The sequence below is a fragment of the Neopelma chrysocephalum genome, unplaced genomic scaffold (assembly GCF_003984885.1).
Source record: "Neopelma chrysocephalum unplaced genomic scaffold, ASM398488v2 Primary Assembly neopelma1_102, whole genome shotgun sequence".
Lineage (NCBI taxonomy): Eukaryota > Metazoa > Chordata > Aves > Passeriformes > Pipridae > Neopelma > Neopelma chrysocephalum.
The window spans coordinates 3249323-3266696 of record NW_020897765.1 but is presented as its reverse complement, the minus strand read 5'-3'; the positions used below and the strand labels follow the sequence as shown (position 1 = coordinate 3266696).

The window sequence follows — 17374 nt, the reverse complement described above, 5'->3', positions numbered from 1 at the left end:
GTTCAAATAGTCTGATGAGATTTAGTTTTGCAATCTACTAAAGTAAGGATTTTATTTTGATTTCCCATTGGAAAGGTGACTAGACACAGTCCCACAAAGTAAATGGTTTCCTCAAAAGTGGTTTTTTATTATTATTTTTAAGTAAAGAAAAAAAAGTCAAAAAATTCTCAAAAAAAAAACCATTTCCCCATCTGCATTTTAAACTGTAAGCTTTACAGTGAAATATTATGGAGCTTTAAAAGCACATGGCTCATTACTGGGCTGAAACTTGTAAATCAACATGTATTTTGTTTCAGATAAAAAAAGTGAACCCGTTTCATAGCGTCTAATTGTACCGTAAATACTTGGTGACCAATTAGGACTTTTTTCTTAGCTCTGGTGGTGCTCTATTCAATTGCTTACATCAGGAGTTAGACTAATTTTTCCTTTCATTTTCTTTTTCTTTTTTTCTTTTTTCTTTTTTTCTTCAGTTTTGAAATAGGTATGCTGCTTTAAATTTCCACAATATGCTGGAGAATTTGTCATTTCTTTTATTGATCCTGCCTCTGCCTTATACATTTAATAATGTAGAAATACATCATATAGTACTTGCTGAAAATATACCTAACAGAAAAATATTAATTCCTTTTTTCCCAGCTTTTTGATAAGGCAGGCTGCCTCCTAAAAGAACACAATGATAGGAAACACATATTTCCACTCTTTATGAAGGTTTCTTCATTCCAGCCATCAAATATTTGTTTCCTCACCGCTGAGCAATAGAATGGTAGCTTGAAAACCTCAAACTTCAGAGCCTGAGGAAAGCTCTAGTAGGGCAATACAGGATAGACCAAAGCACAGAGAACAAGAAATGGGTAGTTTTGTCCATCCATAGCAATTTTGTTTAAAAGTATGAAGACCGACAACTTCTAGGCATCTCCAAATCACCTTTTAGGAGTAGTCATTCCTGGATTTCTAACTCTGGTTGTAGATGTGGTGAGCTATGTGCATGAAGTCGTCATACCTTAATTAAGGAAATCTTTCTGCACCATATAGAAGGAAACTAGCCTCTAACCTTTGTTATATTCCTGAGACTCCAGAATGTCATTGGGACTACATCTCAAGACAATACTCACCAAGCCAATTATCAATGTCTAGATAAAGCCAGTACTGCTGAGCTATAAACTATGCCTCATAAAGCTGAAATATTGCTATTAAGAGATCTGTGCCTTGGTTTTATTTGCTTTGAGGAGGACTCTCTTAAGCTAGTTGTGTGACAACAGTGCTGTAACATAAGTTAAGTACAGATACACTGTTTTGTCAAATGTTTAGAAATTATTCCATTAGATAAGGAATGAATGATCCATGCTCAGAGTTGTTTTGCTCTACAAGTCTGCTCCCATAGTTTGCATTTCTTGTCATCTAGGCATAGTTGGTAATAATATGACTTAAAACAGCTAAAATTTTGCTCCAATTAATTATTTAGTTTATTACAAAGATACATTAAATCATTTGTGATCAATATGATTCAGTCTTACAGTTAAGTGTTTTTCTTAAATTATTAAGTTGTCATTCAGTAGACTAGTTCAGCAACCCTGTGTCACTGCTCCACAGAGGGAAGGATTAGCTTAGTTTTTGTACTTCATTAGTAAGAATTCTTTGTAGAAGTGTCTATTACCAAAGATTTAACATGCAAGTGCACAGTCACCTGCTGTAACTCAAGCATCTAAGCAGGCTGCCTAAATTCTCTTTTTCATCAGTGGAGTGACTCATTTTCAGGCTGAAGTCCGTGCAACTTACAATCAGTTGTTTGAGTTAGATTAAATACATTTTCCTATAGAAATGAGTGTTTTTCTTTGTTGACTATAGAGATCCTACAAGGACACCCAAATTTAACTTAGGTAACACAAACATCTACAGCATTAACAGGGACATTCAGTGATCATGAGTTAAGGTCTTGATTCTTGAAAACATGTCTTTAAAATAAAATAGGCAGTTGCACGCATTAGTTTTACTGACTCAAGATGGAACTTTTAAGTAATGGAAGGAATTTCTTAAAGGAGGATCCTGAAATTTAAGTAACTAAGTAATCATATGGCAAAATATGAAGACTAACCAATTTTATGGGCAATTGAGGTAAACCACAGTCTATATTTTTCATAAAAGGTAATCATATTATTTAGCACATCAGGTTTGGGTGATTTTAATTGTTATTTCAGATGGCCTCATATATGCTGTAAAGGGCAAATGTAAAAGGCAGCGAAGCTATTTTTACTAAATAGTTCATATTTTTAAGAAAAAGTTTCTACCTTCTTTTTCACCTTATGACCTTAAGAGAGAAAAATACAAGGAAAAAGTATTTCATTTTATTTCAGCCTGAAATTTTTGAGGTAGCTATCTGCACTCTTTGAGTACATGTGTAGATTCCATAGATTCCAGCTCCTTGGCCTCACCACTGATGCTTCTGGTCGGCTGTCAATTAAATAAAGCTACTTTGAAATGACTGAACTTCATCAGATCCCAGAAGAGGCTCAGGTTTTGTATACATTTTGCAAGAGAGCTTTTGTAATTTCTTATATTGTCAGACTAAATAATTGATACAGTTTCCAAATTTGTCTTCAAAGCACTTTCCTTTCCAGCAATAATAGTAAGAATATTCAGGGCACAGTCAAAAGTCTCTTGAAGGCTCTGTTGAAATTCCAGCTTATTTCAGCAACTTTAGTCTTACTTGGTAATCATTATAATTAACTTATAGATGCATAGAGGGAAAAATATACAGAGCTTAAACTTCTAGAGTGGTGCAGTTGACCTCACCGTAATTTACGTGGACAGTTTACTCACCATGGTTGCTGTTTTGACATTCAAGATTTGAAAATTGGTAAAAAACATGCATATTGATTCATATGAAAATCAACCAAAATTATGACAACTACCTCTTTTTCTAGGCATTAAATACAACTTAAGGAGAAATCTAGATAATCATAGAATCATATAGGTTGAAAAAGACCTTTGATATTATCAAATCCTGCTGTTATCCTAGCATTGCCAGTCCCTGAGCCCCACATCTACACATCTTTTGAATACCTACAGAGATGGTGACTCAATCACTTCCCTGGGCAGCTTGTTCCAATGCTTGACAATCCTTTCTGTGAAGAAAGTTTTCCTAATATCCATCTTAACCTCCTCATGTGACTTGAAGCCATTTCTCCTCATCCTATCCCTTGTTAATTTGGAGAACCCCACCTCACTGGTCTCCTTTCTTGTAGTTGTCAAGAACAATAAGGTTGCCCCTGAGCCTCCTTTTCTCCAAGCTGAACAACCACAGCTTCCTCAGTCACTCCTCATCAGACTTGTGCTCCAGACCCTTCACCAGGGTACAGTATATGTATCTGATTACATTCCAAAAAAAAAAATCTCTTCTCATGTGTATGCAAATGTCTTTCAGGTACATCTATTGGGCATTGCAATTTTGAGTATGATCTTTGTGGATGGAAGCAAGATGAAAATGATGATTTTGACTGGAACCTGAGAACTAGCAGTACACCAAAATTGGGCACTGGACCAGCTACTGATCATACACTGCAAGAGCCATCTGGTCATTATATTTTTATAAAGAGTTCATTTTTTCAGCTGCCAGGACAGAAAGCTAGGATTTCTAGTCCTGTCCTAAGCAGAAGGAATAAAAACTGCAAGGTACATGAGGGTGGGGTATTACAAGAAATAAAGAATTTGATTTCTAGATTGCACCAAGATACCACTCATAAAATGAATAAAGTGATCACTGAAATAATTCCTCAGGAAACAAACAAACAAACAAACTTTTTTTGGAAAAGTCAGGATCTGATCTTATATGCTTGAAATCTTAGGAAAATTTGTATTTTGCTGTGGGAGAAAAATGATTTCTGTAAGGAAATATGTGTCTGGGAGATTCGGATGAAGTTGACAGTGAATAGAGTGTCTGATTTACAATGTCTTATGCAACACTCATCCGAAGTAGCAAACAGCTATTTAATGGTTTGCAATTTTATGGAGAAAATTGCAGTAAAAAATTTATGGAGAAAATACAGTAACAAACAGTTTTTAAAGAGTACAACTGCAAATGGTAGGATGTGTGACAGAAGGTTTTGTTCCCAGCTCTCTAGAGAATGGAGAAATGTAAGCCTTGATTTCCCACAACACTCCAGCACATTGTAGTGACTTCAGCTTGGTCATTTCTTTGCAAACCTGGAATAAAAAGTTTCCTGGTTTTTATATATCTTTTACAGTTTTGCCAAAAGAATAATTTTCCAGAAAGTTCAACTGTGCACTGTTTTGAAATGGCATTTTTCCAAATTTTCATAGTCTTTAAGTGTCAGGGCAAAAATGAGTGGCATCTCAGTTTCTAACATCAGAGTCAAACATGAAGTGGAAGTTTTAACATGAATATTCTAATTACTATTAAAATTAGTAATAATTTTTAAATAGTAATAAGAAAAGAGATAACAAAATATCTCTATATATTATTTACATGGAGAGGAATATTGCGCATAAATGGAGCTGTGGTGGGAGAGAAACAGTACTTTTAGCCTTTGGAAAATTAGCAAAGAAAAATTTAGAAAGACTGTAGAAAACAATTTAGGCAGGAATGGCTTAACATTTTCAAGGTAAACTTAGGAATGGGTTTCCAGAACTGAAGAAATTATCTGGGAAAAAACATTTAATTTGATATGAAGAAATTAATCTCTTGAATAGTTAATTAAGATCCAGACATTCATCCTAACAGATTAAATGGTCACTAAAATTATTTTACTCTTTCTGTGAGTTACTACAGTGGAAAAGAAGTGACCAAATGCAGAGTTGTCTAAGTCATATGCCAGCCTAGATTCAAAAGAGTTTTGAGCTACTGTAAGTAAAAACAATATTCAGACTTTATTTTGCTAATTATTTTACTAATAGCACATGCAGATTTGTGTAAGTTGGCAACAGGAATGTTTGTGGGCTAGCTATTTAGTTAAATAAGCTAAAGAGCTCTTTAGTGAGCCGGCCATAAAATAGCCAATTTTTTCTCCAGCATTTGGAGCATCTCCACTACTGATGCCACACTTCGACTTCTTCTTTGATTCGTTTGTTGGAGCTACTTGTTAAGAAACTTGCCTGAGATTATATCAGTGTCTTTATATTTATGGAATACGTAAAGTTTTATTGAGCTTTGCCTGTGAAATAGGACATGTAATTATTTTCCCCTAGACTTTTGTCCTTAGTTGTCCTCATTTTGCCAGTTCGCCTTTATACATCTAACAGCCAGGTCTCTCAAGAGGATAATTTTGATGGAATTGTTTTTCAAAAAGCTTTTGAACTGAACTGTTTGTGTGATCACAATACTATGCATGTCAAACGAAAGTTGTCTTAGACTGAAACAATCCTAAACAGTTAGTTTACTGCATATGGAGGTGACATCTCTGTTCAAAATATCCAGTCATTTGCCTCCAGTTTCATTTATCTCATACTAATCATGAGGAAAATCAAAACCAGCAAGAGTTTGTCTGAAACTTGGAAAGAGTTCTGCTTATCCTTGAAATTTATAAGTAGTTCATTTTACTGAAATTCTTCTTTTTGCTTGAAAACTCCCCAAACTCTTTATAGATAAGAAAGTCAGAATGTATTAAATATAGATGGCTTGATTTTATGATCCAAACAAAACTTGACTAATTTTATTATTCAGTAGCAAAACTTAATTGGCCTTTATGGAATTATCTTCAAAATTTGAAACATGAGTTCATTTTCTACGTTAATTTTCTATATTACCTAAAATTCATATATTAAAAAAAATTCTGCTAACACAAGCTTGGAGATGTTGGCTTATTTTGCTATCACATTTGAAAGTATGTCTTTCTCAACCTTATCTGGTTTTATGCTTTAAAAGTAACTTTTCCACTATTTAACTTCTATGAAGAGTAAAACATGCAAAGAAATGCAGAATGACTGAGAATGACATTCATGTCTGAATAGTGTTTAATGTGTGATACATCATTAAATGCTTGAAACATAGCTATTGGAAACTATTGCTTTTGTCACACTAAAAATTATTTACAAAAAGGAGCATTTCTACAGACAAAACTTCTGACATCCAGGATATTACCTGAAACAGTCAGTCCTATTTATGACATTATATAGTACTTTTTGAAGGTTCTGACCAGTTATGAAACTTACATATAGGCATTTGACCAAGCAAAGTGAAATTCCTGGTAAAGGATATTGTAATAATGAAAAAAAATTATTTCAAGATCCAGAGCTTCATCTTAGCAGATCAGAGAGTCCCTTAAAGTACTTTACTCCTTGCTATGTGTTATTAGTGGAGCAAATGTTACACCATATATTACAACAGACTTATGGGATCTTAGGCTCTTTCAGATCAATGGAAAATGTACATTTACATCAATGGGATAAATTTTATGCAAAGAAAACAAATATACATCAGCAACTATAAAGGGACATACATGAACAAAAATCGTTTGTCTGTATACAAGGCTTTCACAAACAAAGCTTCATCTTCGAAAGAATAGAAATCCAAGCAAAACAGCCTAAGTAGAAAGTAAGACTATGTCAAAATATGTCTGCAAAAGAAAAAGAAGAATTCTGCATCAAAGCATCAGTGATAAGTAATTATATTATCTGGAAACTTCAATCCATAAGAAAACCATATATTTATATATTTAGATATTTAGATATTTAGATATTTATATATTATTGTGGATTAATACAAAAGTTGTGTTAAAAAATAACCCTTATGTACCTTTTTTGAATTATTATTCACTGCAGACCATTGTGTAGAGATACCAGCCTGGTACTTCAGGTATCTCTATAAGGAGTGCTCCTTCAAGCCAGTGTTGAAGCACCATTGTTGCAGACTGTGGTGCCAAAAGAGATGGTGTTGAAAAAAAGTGTTAAATTTAGTTGTAATTAGTACCAGAAACATTTAGCATACCTTGTGATTCTGAGGGAATTTAAGAATATTAATAGAAAGCATGAATGATGTCATTAATATCAGCAATTTCTTTACGTTATGTGTCGTAGGAAGCATTTCGTAGTTGTTTGTTTTTGCAAATACTATATTTTCTGTAAATTTTTGAATTGTAATCTTTCCAATTTATTTCAATATGAGAAAAGTATTTACAAATAGGACCAGTTGTTACAATTCTTTCAAAACTCTATTATAAATTCTTCAGGATAAACCTGAAAATATTAAGTAGACAACTGATGAATGAGAACATCCAGAAAGATTGTAGAACTGAGGCTAGAGAGCTAACCTATGTCCTGATGAAAAGCAAATAAGTATGGGAATGAATATTTCACATGAATTCAAGTTTGAATAATGTGGGGCCCCAGCCATGAAAGGACTTGGATATATGTTTAGAACTAAATTTATGTATAACTGTTAGCAAGATGATATTACTCCTATATGATATATCTTGAAATGATGTAATAGAACAGAAGTTCTATTACAATCAACATACTGCAATAGACAGTATGTTGACTCTAATATATGAAATCATTCAGTGTTATTGAGATAAGTAAATGTGAAGTACAGAAAGAAATATTTGGGGTCAGGGAAGGGGGATGGAGTATAATCCAATTATCATAAAAGAAAGGAAAATATACAAAATACAGTCTGATAATTTTGAAAAGAATTGTAGTCAGTCAGGAGTTGTGTGGTGGGAAACTCTACGAAAATATCTGTTCAGAATTTAATGACAGAAAGCAAACAAACTTCAGTAGTGGTAAAAAGAAAGAGATTAATCCTAAAAAAAATGTGAAAACATTATATGATGTAAAGATATACACATATACTGAAAGAAAAGCCTGACTTAAAGAAGGATTTCAAGAGAAACATAGTAATCACAGGACAGGAAAATGTCAGGTGAGTATAAATATTTCCAAGTAAGAAAACTGACTTATAAAAATTAGATTTGACTACATTGCACAGGAGATATTCTAAAAGTAAACACAGTAAAATTTTCAAAAGAATTGGAACACAAAGCCCTGGGTGGTTTTGCTAATCAATAATTAAAGAATATAAATTAAATAGAAATGTAGGGGTTTTTTTTAAATAGTATATTTATGCAATGAAATAGACTGCAGAAGCCTGTAAACCCTACAGCACCAGGTAACACAGAGAGACATGGCTTTACATCTGCGTTACGGATATCATAATGTCTGCTATTGTGTTTTTATAGCTATAATAAATAAGTTAAGAGTTTTCATACTTCAGGGCTTGTGTCATGCGTTATGCTGGAAAGAAATTTGAGCTATAGACATGTGATATGACATATATAGCATGATAACATATATGATAGCATATATGATAGCATGAATTACCTTCTTTCAGGATTCTACATGATTTTTGGAAATATTTTCAGAAACAAGATAATGAACTAGACTAAGTATTAATTTGACTAAATACAGGTATTCCTTTGTTGCTTTTTGACTGGAAATAACTTAGAGTGCAATTAACGGTGAAGAATTTTCACAGCAGTTTGTTTTATGTTCTGTATTTATTTGGTGTTACTTTTGTGCTTCATAATTCATTTTCCTCATTCTAACTAAAATTAAATAAATCACTGTTTTCTAAGCCAAGGACATCTTATATCTTATTTTAGATTTTTTTTTCATTTGTGCATTTAGAATATTTTCTCCCATAACAGTTTATTTTCTAATTACACACTCTATAATCTGGCACAAACACATCTATAACCAGATAATTGTTCAGTAAACCGAGTTGCTTCCCATATTGTAAATGGCACTACTCTATTCCTCTGTTTCCTTATTAAGTATTTTAATTCATTTACATTTACATGCAAGAGTTATTCAAAGGGATGAAAGATCAACTGTTGAGTATTTTAGTGCTGGCTTCAAAGTTTGGCTTATGGGAGAGTTCAAAAATTGCCACTAGTAAGTTTTTTTCTGTGCATTTTTATTAATTTTTCTTCAATCAGTAAAATTAAGGGATATTGTGAATGTAACCAGTAATGCTCAGTTTAAGAATTAGTCTAAATACAATAGCAGACTGTGTCTGAGGTGACCTATTCCATACTTGATGCTCTTGTTCTTGCTTACAGATAATTTTCTATTACCATATGTATGGAGCTCACATTGGATCATTGATTGTCTACCAAAGAACTACATTAAAACATGAAAGAATTCTTCTTAATCTTACCGGAAACCAGGGAAATTTCTGGCAGCGCAAGGCAGTGACGCTGGCTGGAAATGGAAACGAAGATTTTGAAGTGGTCTTTGAAGGGATAGCTGGAAACGGTCCCAAAGATGGCATAGCACTTGATGACCTTACGTTTTCCAAGGAGTGCTTACCGTTGCAGGAGTTTTTACCAGCAGAACCCACAAAGCTGCCTCCAACAGGTATGTTCTTGCTAAGGACAGTCTAGGTAAGTCTAGAAAGAAGGAAGAGCAACAGTGCTTTCATTTCTTTGTCTCTTCTTCAAAAGAGAAATAGAATAAAGACATGTAGAAACTAAAATGCTTTTAGGCAATCCATGAAATTCTAATAAAAATATTTTATGAAGTAATTTTTTGGTACTGATTTAACACCTATGAATCTGCAGAGCTTCTTGTCTGGTGATGTTTACTTAGATAATATCCTGGTTAATTTAGTAGGATTTATTTTTCAATAGTTTTAAAATGTAGTTATTGTAAACTAAAGAACTGAATGGGAAAGAGCCAATATGGATAGTTTGCAATAAGGCCAGCAAGCTTTAATACTTTTGGCTGGTGGGAATTCCTATTCATACTGTTTAGGCACCACATCCATCTTCCTGTGTGGTGTGGTGCTAGCATTGGTGCAATTATTTGCACCATCCTCACTTACTACTCGAGGGAAATAAGACTCAGCAAACACTTACGAGAAATAATAAAGTTCTGATGGGGATGGATCCCAATAACACCAAGGTAAGAGCTACTCATGAAAGCACTGATGTTTTTCATTACCATTATTTGCTTGGACACAAATGATAAAGGAGAAACTCTTTTTGACAGAACAGGACAAATATTTTTTCCTCCTTCCACATTTATCACGGAGCTACTCAAATGTAAACCCCTGAAGTGGAATTTAGGAGACGCATTTTTTTCCTGGGCCTAGTACAAATTTCCTGCACGGCTGCAGAGAGTCATTTTATCTCACTTCTATTTCTGATCAATAAAACAAAGTTAATATTTCCCAATGTCATGGACTACCAGGAGAATGAATCATTAATTTATGTGAGCTACTTTGCTTTGTTACTGCTGCTAATGGGTAGCCTTCCCATTTAGGAAATCCTTAAGCACTGCTCAGGCATTGAGAAATAACACTGATGAGACTGCATCAAACCCAACAAATTACACTGTACTTCACACACAAGATAAGTAGAAAAGATACTGGCAAAGGTTCTAGACATCTCTCTGATAAGGTGCCAGTGACAGTACATAGTATTGTCTTCCTACTTCTGCTAAACAAGTCATAGGAATTTATTTGCAAATGAGATTAGTATTTTAAAGTTCAGCTTTATATGAACATTACTCTAAGAGGAACACTAACCAAGATTTCTAATTCTTTATTTTTGTTATATTCAGGCTCTATCCTCTTAATGGTAGATTCAAGTCCCTATGGCAATGTTAGAAGCTTTAAAAGCTTTGGTTTTAACAGTAAAGGATGTTCCAAAACACTTTTATTATATATATAATAAAAAAGCTACTAAAATCTCAGGAAAGAGCCACCAGAGACTGATTTCTTGGTGTATCTCATCTCAGATATACTTTGTGAACTTTGTAGATTCATAACACTTTGAGGTAATGGTGTAAATTCATCCTTATGGTGAACCATTTTTTCTATATCAACAAATTTCTCTTGTCCGGGATAAGAGTTTACATCAGCCACTGAGAGGTTCAACTTACAGCTACCGTTTAGCAGTGATATCTGTTTGGATCATTGCTCAAAAAGCGGGCTTACAAACCAGAGTATGAAATCTTCTACTACCTACAGAAATGCTCTGAACAGTGGCAAAATGCATGCTGGATGTTGTGAAAAGTGCTCTGCGATGCAACTTTTTTAACTAGAGCCAACTAGAGTGACTGTGACGATCAGCTGCAAAAATGCAGACTCTTAGACTTATCTGCTTATATGCAAAGGAAAGTTCAGCCAAAAGTGAAAGATTTTTATCCATTTCTCAAATTTTTTCAAGTTTCTGAGGATGATGAACATCATGCAGCAGAGATCTGTTCCTTTCTTGTCGCCAACTAGGGAGAATGGTTGTTAAGAAAGTTAAAATATTTCCTCTCTAAGAGAGAGATTTGTAGTTTTTGAGGTCTATTCTTATACAATTCCTTTTTAATGTCCTTTTTTTTGTAAATAATCTTCATAAGACAGACAGCAAGGGAGAATCTTCTGAGTCTTATTGAGCAATATTACTGTGTAAGACAAATATACTGAGGAGGTCTGTGCTTGTTATTTCTGCACGTAGAGAAATGGATGTTGGCAATGGGTGTTGTGCAGAGACTAGATAGAATTGAGTTATTAACTTTTCCCGTCTGTGACAGAGATTCTCACTGTTCAGGAGGATTGTTCCCTGACTCTATATAAACACTTTGAAGTTCTACACATTAACAAAAATATATTCTAAGGTGGTCATTTCTTGCAGAAAAGCATGCACTAATGTTTAAAGGCTAAAAGCAATCACTGGACAGCTAGAAACAAATATTTTTGAAAGTTAGGATTGTCATTTTCTGTAAACTGACAGGTTATTGTAGACTGTCCTCATGATGTTGCTTAGCAACAGCAAAGCTGAAGTGGAAAGCCTCTGAGAGCCACTTAAATTGCTGGGCCTGAGAAACAATAAATATCATTTTAGCCTGGCCCTTATCAACTTTTATCTGTATGAATAGTGATGCATGGGGGAACATCAGTTTTTGCTCAAGTCTCGCAGTCGTATTGTGTGTAGGAAAATACAAAGACAGTTTTTTTCTGACAATGCTATTTATGCCTGTTGCTGTGTCTCTGCGGTGGGGTAAGATTCTTGAGTTAGATTCTGCTCTGTGTGAAAGGCTACCTGTATCTACACCTGCCCAGGAACAGACCCTGGCCACACTGAACTTCATAAAAGTTGCAGTTGTTTCTTTATTGGATTTGTGTGGCAAGGTTTTGGGGTGGGAGGAGGGCTGCAGGGGTGACTTCTGCAAGAAGCTGCCAGAAGCTTCCCTCGTGTCTGACAGAGCCAAAGCCAGCCAGCTCCAAGATGGACTTGCCGCTGACCAGGGCCCAGACCATCAGTAATGGTGGCAGCACCTCTGCATTAACACACTTGAGAAGGGAAAAGTTGTTGCACAACAGCAATTGTGGGTGGAGAGAGGAGTGAGAACATGTGAGAGGAACAGCTTTGCTGACACCAGGGTCAGGGAAGAAGTGAGAGTAGGTGCTCCGGGTGCTGGAGCAGAGATTCCCCAGCAGCCTATGTTGAATACCATGGTGAGGTAGGCTGTCCTGCTGCAGACCATGGAGGTTAATGGTGGAACAGTTATCCACAAGTTATCCATGAGTCATATTTTATACTTATAGTCGCTTTAACAAGAGACATCACGGATTTGGCAACAACTTCCATGTTCTCTAAATTTCCTTGTCCTCTGTTATTGCCATCCCTTCCCTCCTGCACTGTTGTTACTGACTATAAAAATGGCACATCCCTCCATCAGAGTTTCTGTTCCTGTTTCTGTACCATTTGCCTGAGAATACAACAGCTGCCAAGGGCTGCTGATCAGATTAACAGGCTACAATAAAGAAAAGCTATTCCCAGAGACTAGAGAACTGTTCTCTGCTTGCTTCAGTTTTGTAGAGAAGACAGTTATTTTCAACAAATTAAAAGCAAGCCACTGAAGTGTTGCCTGTGTCTTTCAGAACACAGGAATATTCGCAGAGGATCACATCAAAGTCCATTTCACTTGATATCCTGTCTCTACTGCTGTCAGTGAGATGCTGAACATATATGATACTTCCTCCTAATGTTCCTAATATTTCCTTTTTAGGAGACCTTATGAACCAAATGTGGTCTTGTATATACAGTAAACCTTAATGTATTTGCCTTCTGTATAGAGTCTGGTTTCCCTGGGAACACATTCAGCCCCTTTCTCATTTTTGGCAGCAAGTTGTACAGTTCTGCCACTTGCTGAGAAAGCAACTCTATTTACACCCTGTCTCTTTTGGCTGAAAATGGTGAACAACAGTCAAACACACCTACTCCAGATTGTTCTCTTTGCAATCATTGCCCCTTAAGCAACATTATACACGAAAGGAGTTCCAGCTTATTTCTTATATGAAAACTATTCCATATGTTTTCCTTTCTCTCACTTTTTAAAAAATCTACTATACTCCTTTGGGATTATAAAATCAGCTCTGTGTAGAGCATTTAGGAAACAAATGACCAATGGAATAATACTGTAACAAAATTATTCTTTCTCTCTTTTCTCTCTTTCCTGATAAATCCTAAAACCTTGCTTGTTTTGTCCTTTATGAACACTAGGCTTTTGCGTTCCTGGAGCTATTTGAATACTCTGCTCTGTCAGTCTTTAGGAGTGGTAATGATAGGATCCCACCACCTTTATGTGAAGACAGATTGTGTTATTTTGTGTAACTCAAGGTCTCGTTTCATTGCCAATCACTCAGGATGCAATTTATTTGCTTAACTGTGGCTGTTTTTCTCCATTGTAGTTGTATGAAATAACTGACACACCTGTTGGGGTTCAATGTTACAGGGATTCTAGGAAAGCCAAATGTCCTCCAATGCAAGCTGATGTCAGGAAGGTTGCCCAGTTTATAACTAGCAGTGGGAGCAGTCACATTGAGCAACTTAATTTTCATAAAATGCTTTTCCTATTATTTATAGTTATTCCTGAATAACTTCGTATCCCTGTCAATGTTTCTTAACTCATTACTCATGCACTTTCCTTGTCTTTTATAAGTGCTAAAGAATACAATCTTGCTATGTTTTTCTGTTCTTTGCTTGGTTTTTTGTTTGTTTTGGTTAGTGGGAGTGTTTTTAGTGCCAGACTGATTTTTTAATCATTTTAGCACAAATGTCTAATTCACAAAAAAAAATTAAAATTTATAGAATTCATCAGCAACATAATTAAAATAAATATAAGCGAAGTAATAGAATTATCATAAAATCAGATTTGCCAAAAATATTTTCATTTGAAATATTGCTCAAAAGTTTAGTGTACTCTAAAGGCCAAAGGGTATTGCTTGTATCACTCTTTTGCAGTTATAATTAGACCTATAAAAATTTACAGACACATAAACAGAAATAACCGTGGCAGTTATTGTAACTAATATATAATTACAAGAACATTCACATTTTATGCTTCAGTGCATAATGTGGTCTTATACTGAAAGGAGGAAAAATATAATTTTATGGAAATCTAATTGAATAACAAAGCATTTAGAGCTTTCTTTGAAACAGCCAGCATTGACCACTAACTACGAGAACAGCATGTGAAACAAAGTAGAATGTCTAAAGCATTTAAAAACAGTTCTAGAAAAAGAGAAACAAAGAAAAAATTAAAAAGAAACCAAGCAAACAGACAAATAAATGAAAAAACCCAAAACAACTACAGCAAAAGCCAAAACAAAAAACCACAGTCCTCTATAAAGAGGACTCATAATTTCTTTTGGAAGATTTGCTATATCTATATAGTTACCTTAATTGCATGAAGCAAGTTGTGATTTTTTTTATTCATTAGTATCTGAAGAGAAACAGACTCACATATATCTAGAATGAAATTCCATGCAAGTGGCAGTTTTCATTTTCACCTATATAGTAATACAAAAGGTTTACAATTGGAGTCTAGACTTTTAAAACTAAGAAATGGACAGGTTTAATTTTTTCTCTCTCTTTTCTGGTACAGGACACAGTTACTTCCACACTTTTCAGAAAAATGGTGGAAATACCATAGAATATGTAGATCGGTTTAGTAGCTTTATATAAAGCTACTAATTTTGGATATAAAATAATCATGCATACAGGTGAATTCAATTCAACTTCTACATATATTTTCTGGGTGTTATAATAAAAATTATACTTTTATTGACAGTGAAGGAGAAAAATACATATCCTGGATTTTCATATTGTATTTTCTGATTCTGTGAAGCCTTCTCCAGTTAAATTTCTAGTCCATGTAATTGTAATTGCTGTACTTTATCAATTTAATTAGAAATATTGCCCTTGCACCACCTTTATCATTCCACAATTTCTTCATTTTGTTTGTTGATAGCTAGGACTTTGATCTACCTCCTTTTATTTTGAGTTCTAGCATTACCAGGTTGTATGAGGATTTGAAAGCAATGTGCCCATTTGGTAAACTAAAAAAGAAAATTCCATTTATTTGTACTGGTCTAATTTACAAAATAATGACAGAAATTTGGTACACATTCTAAATTTAAAGCTACATTGATGTTAAAAATATTTTTTAGGATACATTTCTGTCCATAACCAACTACAATATTTGAACATAAAATGAAGTACAGATAATTTGCAGACATTTCCCATAATTCATTAAAATTTTATGGCAAAGAAACAAATTTCATTCTCAGACCTAATACCTTGAAAGTGAATTAAAGCTCAACAATTCTTTGGATCAGCAGTCAGAGCCCAGGCTGGGCCAATAACTGATTACAATTCTAGAAACTGGACAACAGAATGTGATTAATGTCATCTCAGAACATGATTAATGTCATCTAAGGTCCTTGGAGGTAGGGCTCTGTCAGCACTTGTTTTTCTGTTTTGCGGAACAGTTTAACATGTTCAAAACTTTCCTCAGCTCTTGGGTCTCCACAGACTTGCTTCTGAGTAAGGTGTCCCAGAGCAGGTATCTAAATAAGTAAGAGGTCAGGAGAAACAAATTTGCAACACATTTCCCTATGTGTTACACATTCCACATTAAGAGCTGGCCTCTGATTGGGTGAACTGAGAACACGAAAGCTCTAGCCCTACTTTGCATTCCAAGAACTAACAAACAAATTACTCTTACTTGACTGTAATTATTGCTCTTTTTTTTCTCACATACCTAAAAGTAGAGAAATAATGTTGCAGTACAGCACATTTTCAGAAATATCAAGTGTTTTTACTATTGTCTCGCAACAGCAAAAATTATCTGAAAAAAAGTTATATTTCACAGTATCTAGTCCTATTTTACTGTTAGTGCAGTACAACTTTGCTGGGCATTTTGAATTGTCTAGACATCCTGGAACAAAATTTCCATGTGTGGTTAAGACTGAAAGCACATGTGTGCTTCTTTATTCTCCCTGTCTAACTGCAGGAAACAAGCTGTAACTTAATGTTTTTTCAGCACATACTTATCAATAGTCTGGGTTATATTTTACTTTTTTAGTTATGGTGTTGCATTTTCAATATGGTATACAGTAGACAAAAAACATTATTTTTCATAAGATATTAGTAAATTTTATTTGAAAGTTCAGTTTATACATTATGATTCACAAAACCAATTTGAGGCAGTTCACTGCACAACTTCATTTTCATTCTCTGATTTATTTTGTTCTCAGACTTGTCAATAGCCTATGACTTCCAAGTAGAATGATACTGGAAGTTGCACAAGTTACCTAACTACCACAAGATGCACCTGGATGCTGTTTAGTGTTAGGATAAACAAAGTTAACAACCAAATAAGTGGTAAAAAGACTGTTAAATGTCAAAATTTATAAAGCATTCCTGACTGTGGAAGGACCACCTTTTTTTACACTTAAAAGTCAGAACACCTCACATGACTGAGAAAAAGAGAAGAAATTAAAGAAATAGAAATTTAAAAAACTGCTTTTTTGATGATGGGAAGTGTCATGGTTTGAAATCTCAAAATCCAATTCCTGATTCCTAGCCCCCCTCCCACATCTCAACCCAATGTGAGATGGGTTTTCCAGACAAAAACACAAGACTCAATATGGGGGGAAAGGAATATATTACAGGACTGTACAACAAATAAATAGTATAATGCATTACATACAATCTTAACTCTATTTCTACCATGACAATAATATTTACAATGGGCCAAATCTCTTCTACCTCCAAATAAAAGTCCAGGAGGGAAGAAGAAGAAGAGACCCCTTCCAGTCTCTCAGCAGCAGGTCTCTCTAGGCAGCAGGTTCTCTGTGTCTTTCATGAAGCAGCAGTCGTTGGACTTTTGCCAATACACACGAGGGAGTCTCCAAGTCTCTCTCAGCCCCTCGTCTCCAAACGAAGGGTCTTTCCGTGGGCTGCGTTACCCCAGACAAAAGTTGCTCCACCACGGTCATATCAACGAAGTGTGAAGCCTTCGTGACGGTCTGGTATCTTCAGGGGATCCAAGCCCCTTTACACAGCTTCTGTGCTCTGCC

General features: G+C 34.8%; 1 protein-coding gene across 1 annotated transcript in view; it reads left to right on the top strand.

Annotated features, from left to right (window-relative positions):
* The window catches only part of MALRD1 (MAM and LDL receptor class A domain containing 1), a 248160-nt gene that overhangs the window by 94455 nt on the left and 136331 nt on the right, over positions 1-17374 (top strand). Inside the window, exons 24-25 of the mRNA XM_027695630.1 lie at positions 3422-3669; positions 9072-9369. Coding sequence (XP_027551431.1) covers positions 3422-3669; positions 9072-9369 — 546 coding nt within the window. The remainder of the gene's footprint in view (positions 1-3421; positions 3670-9071; positions 9370-17374) is intronic.